At 35.2% G+C, this 10,005-nt stretch overlaps 2 protein-coding genes across 2 annotated transcripts in view; one reads left to right on the plus strand and one right to left on the minus strand.

Moving 5' to 3' along the window:
- Positions 1-2,654, plus strand: part of LOC132063298 (autophagy-related protein 8i) — a 31,672-nt gene extending 29,018 nt beyond the window's left edge. The window contains exons 4-5 of the mRNA XM_059455779.1: positions 2,176-2,294; positions 2,393-2,654. Of these exons, the coding sequence (XP_059311762.1) occupies positions 2,176-2,294; positions 2,393-2,487 (214 nt within the window). The 3' untranslated portion in view covers positions 2,488-2,654. The remainder of the gene's footprint in view (positions 1-2,175; positions 2,295-2,392) is intronic.
- A 452-nt stretch (positions 2,655-3,106) lies between these two features.
- On the minus strand, positions 3,107-8,167 carry LOC132063296 (uncharacterized). Its single transcript, XM_059455775.1, has 9 exons — positions 8,033-8,167; positions 7,886-7,951; positions 7,185-7,484; positions 6,862-7,078; positions 6,652-6,709; positions 4,388-4,474; positions 4,171-4,305; positions 3,889-4,024; positions 3,107-3,669 (listed from the first exon to the last, which is right to left on the minus strand). Exons 1-9 carry the CDS (start codon positions 8,104-8,106, stop codon positions 3,438-3,440), a joined length of 1,305 nt encoding a protein of 434 aa, XP_059311758.1. The 5' UTR covers positions 8,107-8,167; the 3' UTR covers positions 3,107-3,437.
- Between the last annotated feature and the right edge of the window lie 1,838 nt (positions 8,168-10,005).

Here is a 10,005-nt window from a genome sequence, read left to right on the forward strand (position 1 = left end):
TCTTCCATAATGCAAACAGATGTAGCTTTTCCGCTGAAGCATGATGGTTCCTTTCCCTCATGCCAACCAACAAATATGTGGTCGAATGTTACTCCAAATTTTCCATGTATCCTTTTTCATCTTACAATCCTCCAGCACCGAAAAAGTTTCTGTTACAGTCTCTGATATTACCATTTTCACCCAAATATGCAGGGTTCAGGAGGCTGATCCGGTGACATCCAGATTCAAGTCTTTTGTTGTTGCTCAATCAATTTCCAGCTTCTACTGTGGATTGTCTGCCTTTTTCTTTGTGCATTTTGATTCTGTTATTCGTCTTTTCCGATGAAACATTTATTTGCGCAAATATACAAGAGAAAAACATAAAACTTCCAATAATATTACTAATATCATAAATATCCATCATTCATTTACAATTGTCCTCGACAAGGTTTCATCTTCTGAAAATGATCAATCATGACATCATTACTTACATTTGTAAATACATCACGCTCTATGTAACAAACTAAGCAATCATTCAAATATTGATCACCAATGCTATTCCGCACTTCATTTTGGATCCGCTTCATGGATGAGAATGCTCTCTCCACAGTTGCGGTAGCAACAGGTAAGATCAGAGTTAATTTCACAAGTAAATCAACAAGTGAATAAGTATCCACACGATTTGCCTCAACCAATGCTTTTGCCAAATCACGAATTCCTTGCAAGTTGGAGGAACTCTAGATACTGTCACGAATTTCGCACCATTTTCACCCAAATATGCAGGGGTGGAGCCACGTTAGCTCCAAGGGGGGTTCCTCGGCGAAAAATTACAGTGTATTTTCAAAGTTAAAATTATTTTATTATATATATATAGTAAATGTTGAACCCCCTGAATTCTTCGTGTATTTTACCTTTTAGAATTTTTGAACCCCTAGATGAAAATCCTGACTCCGCCACTGCAAATATGTAGCGTCAAAATTCAACAGTTGTCACAAGTCACAACCAAGTAGTGCGGAAAGAGTGATTATCATTTTCAATCTCCTTCCTACATGCGTCATCTACTGCAAATCCGCATTGCCTTCTTTGCATGTATTCTTGAGTAATATAACCCAACTGAAGGGTGCAACCTTATAGGGAACTAGTAGGAATCTAAAACTCTCTTGTAGATATTCTATACCCTCTTGGTACTTCTAATAAAATTTTGTGACTTTATAGGAAGCTAGTTTCCCAACTAATTTTCATTGGCTATTGTGAGGTATTGCCACTTGACAGATAGGTTTGATAGCATACTCTCTCAGTCCCTATTTATGTGAAGGTATTTGACCGGACACGAAATTTAAGAGAAAAAAAAGGACTTTTGAAACTTGTAGTTTGAAATAATCTCATCTCATTAAGGGTAAAATGGGAAGTTTAAAATTGAATTGTTACTAAATATAGAAAGATGTCAATTCTTTTTGTAACTGACTAAAAAGGATAGAGTATCACATAGACGGAGAGAGTAGTAAATATACCACTTCCTTGGAATGTCGATATCAAAGATTCTGGAGCCTCTGACAGTATCTAGAGTTCCTCCACATCTTTCAAAAACTGAGTCATCCTCTCACTCTCCCAATCATAACAGCGCATTCTGAAGCTTTCTTCCCACCCATTCTGTAATGGGTCATCCTTTCAGAGCCCAATCATAACAGCACCTTTTGAAGCTTGCTTCACACACATTGTGCCATCTACGTTGAGCTTTGGTAACAAATATGTGTAACACACTTGACAAGTGTAGGAACTTCTCTTCTAGTGGAGAATGTATTATCCAGGCATCCTGCATAAAAATGATTCTTCTACCATCCCCTACTTCAAATAGTATTTTAGGGCTTCACATTTATTCGTTGTGCAATTGAAAGCTTTTACCTTGTATTCACTGCTTCTCCGTAGGTCCTGTTTTGGAATTTGATTCCAGTTACTTGGAGGTTGTAGTTTGATTCAATGTTGTAATATGAACAAACAGAGATTGGAAAACCCACTGGTTTCTCTCACTTACCCTCAACCCCCCCCCCCCCCACCCCCCGGGGCCACACACACAAAACAAAAGCAAAAAAAAAAAAGCTCCTGTACGATCATGTAGTCCTATTATAGTCCTCGTATTAATATTTCCATATGTTCCTCTTTCATGTTCTTTTTAATTCTTATCTTTCTTGGAAACAGATACCTGGTACCCCGTGATATGTCCGTTGGCCAACTTATCCACATTCTGAGTGGCAGGCTCCATCTGGCTCCTGGGAAAGCTCTCTTCGTGTTTGTGAATAACTCCTTGCCTCAAACAAGTAAAACCCCTAGTTCGTCATTTGATGCACCTGTTATACACCATTACAAGGCATATTTGCTCCATTACTGATCTCGTATGGATTTTCTTTTGCTGCAGCAAGCTTGATTGAGACCGTGTATGATTCTTCCAAGGATAAAGATGGGTTCCTCTACATGTGCTACAGCAGTCAGAAAACCTTTGGTCCCTCTTAGAAAGTTGACATTGTGAACTGAAATATGTATCTGGTTTCTGTTTTGCATGTCTGGCATGCACGGTTGTTCATCCCGTAAATTCTTGCACTGGGATATGTCTATATTGTCAACTGAATACATGATGGAAATTCAAATGTTAAATCTATCGGGTTTCAGACTTGACGTTCTGATTGTTGAGTGATAGGTTATAGTAAAATGGCGATCTTAGTAAACCTCCTTTGAGAAGAAATAAAGAATACAAAGGTTTTAGTAAGTTAGGGGTTAGGATAGCCTTTGAACAGTTGAATTTCCCTAGCTCTCAAGTTCCATTCTTCGCAAACGAATAAAAGAAAAACAGAGCTCGTAATTGGAGATAAATCATATTAATCCATTGAATTGAAAAGCAAAACAACTATCTCCAAGTAAAAACAAAACAGCAGAGATTTGAGCAGGCGTTAGAAACCAATTCGGGCCATGTTTATATACCAATTGGTGAGGCAAAAGCAGCTGGAGATTTGATGGAGAAGATTGCCAAGTACGTAGTTTTATATGTTGACAGAGTAAAAGAGGTTGGTGATTACTGTGAAGACATAATATTTCTTCTTACTTTAGTTTGACAAAGGCAATTGAGGTAGTAGAATTCAACAATTATGAATTTACTCTACTTTAGTTTGATAAAGAGGTAGTAGAATTCAACAATTATGAATTGGACACTCACATTTAGCCTTGTCTGTTAGCACTAGGGCACGATTTCAGGAGTACAGGCTTCGGTCCTCCATCTAAACAACAAAAGAATTGCATGTTTTTTCTTTTGCCTAAACTGGGACAAAATATCAAAACAATATGAGCCTCTAAGACACATCTACTGAAAGGAGCTAATATCCAGAACACATAATCAAATTGTGGATTAGAGTTACAGGACTGAGAAACCTAGGTATCTGAGGGTATGGTCTGCAGCAGCGCGTTAACACTCAACTTTTCTGCTTAGCAACCAACAGACGGTTTTCTGGAGAGATATTTGACGGGACATACTTGACAAGCTCACATTCAAGTCCATGTTCCTTGAGCCACATAAACCTCCCAACATCTATTATATCCTTGCACATCAATCCTACAACGGCTCTATCCACAGCCTTCATATTCTTCACCATGTCTTTGACTTCATCATATGTATTTAGACCTGATTCTACATGCTCGTTTTCCCTGTGAACCATACAGACAGACATTTTAGGATCACGAAGGCATTTCGAACGTGAGGAGTAAGCCGTGCTAATGTGGCCTTGGAAGATCCACATCTCAAGGTCCAGCGCCAACGAGCACATTGAACTAGTGAAGAAAGACCATACCTCTGAATACTCATTGGCGCCTGACCCTGAGATAGAAAGACCATACCTCTTAATACTAAAGATAGAAAGATCATACCTGATCTGTAGATCAAAAGACCAATCAGTGCCACCAAGATTTGAACCATGATCAGCATCAACGGCCCAGCTGGTAAACCATGTTATGGCATTGAAATCATCCTTACCGATTCCCAAATCCAACATGTATCGCTTATCTGAGGTAGGCATCATTCATGAATTTCAGCAAGTCCAAAGTAATGCTAATGAAAGGACATTTTTTGAACAGAAACTAAAACAGGGTCAAAAACTGATATGTGCAATAGCAAGTAGCATGAGAGGAGAGCAGCAGAAGGTGGATTACTTATGTAATGCTTCCACTGACAAAGATGATGGCAGCAAGTAGCTATAGCTAGGCCAATCAGGTGGCAACTCAATTCAGAAGGAGCATCATTATGTTGATCGCATTGTTTGCTGATGCAACATCTTAAAGTCATATCTGCATCAAATTGCTTACTGTATTAGCTTGTAAAGTAATACTATCTATGTTCTTATTCTAAAAGCAGAAAGAAAAGAAGTACCTGTAGCAGGTCCACAAAGATGTTTGCCAGTTGCTAGATACGGAACTCCTTGTAAACTCTCAACAGCATTCAATTTTAGGTCCTCAACTGCAAATGGTTAAAACAGCTAATTCTAAGTAATAAAGCACAGAAATCATGAAATGTTGTGCAGAAAGACTACTCCTTTTGCTCTAACAATAGTCAAGCGTTTTCCATAGAATTGCATCACACAACAAAAACATAAGACACCTTCTAGTTTTTCCTTACTCGATCACTTTTTCAGTCTCTCCTCGTTTCAACTCTAGTTACTAGCAATATTCCGAGAGCTTTGCAGTCTATTTCACAGGAAACACTTATTATCATGTCGTTCTGTCTAAAAACACTCGGAAGCATATAAATAGTGACATGAAGCACTTGGAAAAAAGTCTTTCTAGCTGTGATTTCAGAAAATGATGTTTGTGATGTTATTGTGCCCGTGTTTGATAACACTTATATACTCCTTGCTATTTTTATGTTTGGTCTGATTAAAGAATAATGGATTTGCTTAGGACTATAAGTTTAATAACTGCTAGAATGGGCAATCCAAAAAACTGGAAACTAGGAAGGCTTGCTTTCGCATCAAGCCCTTCAACAGTCTTCCTACTTTTTAATACTTCTCCATCCCAGAAGGGAAAAAAAAAAAAAAAAGGATCAAGGGTTCTGCCATCTCAAATTAGGTATCTGATTTGATTAGACACAAATATTAAGAAATCGAAACTTTATCCTATACAAAAGAAATGCATCCAATGTCAACCTTTTCCAATTCTTGATCCAGGTGTAAATTCCCATGGCTAAATTAATGCATCAATCCTAGATTTGCAGACTATGTTGAAGTGTATATTCCAACTAGAAGATACAGAACAGTTAAAAATGCCAAAAATCCACAATCACCTGAAATATTTCAGCAATTTTATTGTCAAAAACACCTCTAGCATTAAATTTTTCTCATCCCCATAACAGCATCACCAATATGTTATTTCCATTTTTGTGCGAGGCTATTCAACTATTTTCAAGATTCTGTATAGATGTGACTTTTTATCTGAAGTCTGCATGGAATACTAATTATTTTCCTTAAACTTGTTAATAGCCGTTTGACGACAATGCGCAGTGACATCAGCTAATTTGGTTATCATAAAATAAAATAAAACATCAGGTAACTTGGTCATAAACTTCTCCACATCATCATCTAATGAGTCGAGCAGCATGATTAGTTTAAGTCTCCTTACATCAGTGTATGCTGATTGCTATTTGCTAGTGCTTAACAATGATGATGTTGATTTCGTCATCTTTAAATTACCTAATTCTTGTTTTCATGTGGCAAACTGATGCTGTAAACATGCTTCGTTGATCGAAAAGTATTTCAATTTCTTGTCAGCTCCGTGGCTTTCATTTTAGGACTCCAAAATCTATCACTATTGTGGAGCCAATACATTGCCATTGCATAGACATATAGGAATGATCCCGTGAAGGTTGCAAGATGAGTAAATGGGTGACAGACAAGTATACTAAATTCCAACTGGGTGATAAGTGGTTCATGGTCTACCCATTTATCTCCCTATATCTGTTGACCTTTATGCACCCTCCAGCATGTCGCAGGAAATTACTTAATTCATTCGAGTAGCGCAAGAGTTATTCAGTTGGCTATCATATGAAACTGCAATAAAAGTCAAGCTGCAATTTAAATGAACCAGTCATACTACATAGGCATCACAACTAAAATTGCAGGGGATTAAATACACGAACAATTTGAAGAAGATACAACACAGCTACTGCAATAGAAGCTGCAATTTAATGAACCAGTCATACAAGATAGGCATCACAACTTGATGACAGCTCTTTCCTCAAAACACCTCAGTATTGCAAGCAAATCATACACAAGTACAAGAATGACCTTATATACCAAAACTGAACACCCAAATTCACATCTTTTTTCCTGTGAAAATCATCCAGCATAATGCAGCACAACAATCATTTATAGACTAAAATCTACTATACTAAATCAAAAGGCTAACAATAGATGCTCATTGCAAAAGAAGAGAGAACTAAAAACTTGTGTCGACTTGACATATAATCATTGCAAAAGTGGTAACGTGAAAAGGAACTCATGTCAACTTATATAGCATCGCCAGTAAATCTTAAGAAAACTAACAAAAGATCAAAATGGATAAAGACGAGCAGAAATTGTTCATATCAAAGAATAGGTCAATCTTTTGATTAGTTAAAGTGAAAGGTTAATAAAGCCTTACTGTCTATTCTCAACCGCTCTAGCGTAACACTCTCTTTCTGTCGTAGACTCCGATCAGCCTATACAAAATACATGAATCATAAACACCTGAGTATCTGATAGATATAATATTCTAATGACAAAACAAAGTGGAAAAAACCAAAAGAGACAAATAAAAGCCGGAAAAGGCCTGATCTTGATACTTCTCTAGTGTTTTGGAATTTAGCCTAACCTTGAGCTTGTATGATTTTCGTTCAACCAATAAAATCTTCTTAATTCTGTAACAATCCGCCAGAACTTGCGTCAAGTACCCTCTTCCTGCTCCAAATTCAACAACTGCAGGAACATCATCATCATCATCCCCACAACTTTTCAGAACACCTAATTCTTCTAGATTCCCCAGAATTGAGGCTTGCTGCATTACATGTTTTTCTTGAAATGGTAAACCCCTGAAAAAAAAGAAAAACAAAATGGGATTTGAAAATGAGATAAGAGTGGAATTAGGGGAACATAAAATGCACATAACACATACGAAAAAGTACGATAGTAGAACACCGGTCGACTTGTCGATTAGTCCAAATGTCACAAGCTTGTGGAATCTTGAAAGAATCACGAATGTCATTGCATATTGAAGCATGAACAGACTTGATTTTATTGATCAATTGGGAGAATTGAAAAAGGGTCATTGCATGAACAGCATTTCTCTTCATCTCTGAACTAAAGCTCGGTTCCCCTTCTTCTTCTTTTCCAGCATTAATGCCCTCTTGGTAATAAGGCTGAAGTGATAAAGATTGAGCTTGTTTGAAAAATGGACACCTCTTAAGGTGACTTTGGAGATTCTCTTCCAGCACAGAGCTATAATAAAATAGCAAATAACAAAATTAAATTAAAAAAACACGAGCATGAAGCAAACACTCCCTCTGTCCCAGTTTCTGCAGCACCTTTTGAATTTCGAGATTCAAACAAGTCTTTTTTTTGTCCGTAGCTTTTTCATATATCTTTTAAATATTTTGAATTGTCAATGTAACTTATAGTACTTTTTACTTAGTTTTAGGTTTTTACTTAGTTTTAGGATATGTAAAATTTATTTCAAAAGACTTGAAGATTCTATGCCTGAACTCACAGTCAAAATTAAACTTAAACTACTTGACTCTCGAAATCCGAACTGTGCCACATAAATTGAGACAGAAAGAGGAACAAAAAATTAAATTAACAAACATGAGCATCATGTGTACAAGGAGGATGAGGGGAATTACTGAGAAGGGTGGATAGGGCAAGGAATCCATTGTCCATCAGATCTTTGAGTATGGTTTCCACAGAACCTGAAGCATTGAAATCAAAATATAGTTTTCATTGAAATGATGAAAGTAGAAACTTTTAGGGCATTAAGCAAAGGGACTTACTGTGAATCACCGAGAGGGATGTTTGCGCAAAATCTCTTCTTTTTGGGAAGCCAGAAGTTGCAGCGCGCACCCATTTTCTTCTCCTGCCCGGCTTAAACCCTGCAGCTGCCACACGAGCCTTCTTGTAGATTTACCGGAATCTATATCTATATTAGTATTATATATAAGAGGGAATGTGAGGACCTTTTTAGTCCTCACAATAATTTCCCAAATTTTTTAAAAAAAATTCATTAATTACTCTTATATCTTAATTTTATTTATTTAAGTTAATTTTTTTTTACTTTTTTGTTTTTAAAGTCTACTTTTCAAAAGCTATCGGCCTGACTTTTGTAGTCCTTACAATAATTTTCAAATTTTTTTTAAAACTTTTTAATTAATTACTTTTGTCTAATCTTATTTATTTATATCAATTTTTTTTTTTTTGTTTTTAAAAATACTTTTCAAAAGCTATCGAACCTCCTACCTCATTTTTCACGTTCTTTGATTTTCTTGATCGTGCTCGATATCCGCATTCCGAGCTCAATTGACTAAATCAGATAATTCGCACCGCATCGCGCCTATTCTGGGGAGTCCGCTTCCTCCAAAGATTTTTTTTCCATATCCACGTTCGAACCCCTAATCCCTAATTAAGAGAGGCTTGCAGCCCATCTGCCTAACACAAGTTAAATTATGTATTTGTCTTAAAAGTTCATTAACTATGTATAGATTATTTATTTAGAACTAAATAACTTTAAAATTAGGATACATAAGTTATAATGTCAAATTTCGGTTCCAAATTTGATTTGAATTAAATAATTTCATCAAAATGGAAGTTAAAATATTAGGAGTGGAATGAAAATTTTACTTTTATATAACTACCCACTTGTGGGGACTACGAACGTATATGGTTGTTGTTGTTGTTGTTGTACACTTGTACTAACACAAATTATATTTCTTTAGTTAAAATATCTGCTTTTATATCTTGAGTTTGGGCCCGGGCTTAGCACGGACCTCACATAACTAGTATATAAAATAGGAGAGCACAATGTCTACTATTATGTAATAAAAATTAATTTGAATTAAAAGATAAGTTTTTTAAATTTATATTTTTTATATAGTAAAGTGGTTAAATTTGAATTAAAATTGTATCCTATATTTTAAATTTGGTGTATGTTTTCAAAATTTGAATCGGAGGATAAGATTTCTTTTGAATTTGAACAGAAAATATCTTTCGAAATCTACATAGTTTGAAGTCAAGGATAGTTATCTTTTAAAAACAAATCAAATAATTGTCCTTCATAAATTAAGGAGCAGTCAAATTTCCAAAAAGAAAAAAACATGAAGCACTTCAAATCAATTTTTGTATGTCAATTTTTTTCTAGGCTATACTTCTTTTCATTTTTCTTTTTCCTCCGAGCATAGTTAACTAGCGAAACAAATAGACTCTTTTAACGATTTTGTAGGACTAATATCTAATGTTTTTTTCTTTCAAAATTTGAATTTATATTTAAAATTTAAAATATTTGAATTCAGATTAGAAAAAGTAAGTTTAATTAAATTATAAGATAAAAATACTTGAAGTTTAATTAAATTATAAGATAAAAATACTTGAATTGAGATAAAAGAAATTTTAAAGAAAGATAAGAAAATCTGAATTGAGATAAAAGAATTCAAATTTAAATTTCAATCCACAAATGAGATTAGATAGGATATATCTTATTTAACCATAGGACTTATCAAATCTTATCCTAACTCATTAGATTAGCACAACAGGTCATTCAAATTTTAAATGCATAGCAACACACTTATAGAAATACTACAATGGAAAGGAATGAAGACGTGCAGTTCTTCCCATCCCTCTGTTTTACTTTGCATTGATAGTTTATTTATTATATGACATGTATTAGTTTTATTATGGTGAACTCTTAATTGAAGATTCATTTTTTTACTGCGTGCATCCTAATTTTATAAACTTATATCTTGATTAACGTGAT

This window comes from Lycium ferocissimum, chromosome 7 (genome assembly GCF_029784015.1).
Source record: "Lycium ferocissimum isolate CSIRO_LF1 chromosome 7, AGI_CSIRO_Lferr_CH_V1, whole genome shotgun sequence".
NCBI lineage: Eukaryota > Viridiplantae > Streptophyta > Magnoliopsida > Solanales > Solanaceae > Lycium > Lycium ferocissimum.

Coding starts and splice junctions, on each gene's coding strand:
- LOC132063296 (XM_059455775.1), bottom strand. CDS start 8,106: ATGGGTGCGCGCTGCAACTTCTGGCTTCCCAAAAAGAAGAGATTTTGC. Junction 4,475..6,651: donor AGAGCGGTTGAGAATAGACA/GTAAGGCTTTAT, acceptor AACCATTTGCAG/TTGAGGACCTAAAATTGAAT. Junction 4,025..4,170: donor TCAGTGGAAGCATTACATAA/GTAATCCACCTT, acceptor TGCCTACCTCAG/ATAAGCGATACATGTTGGAT.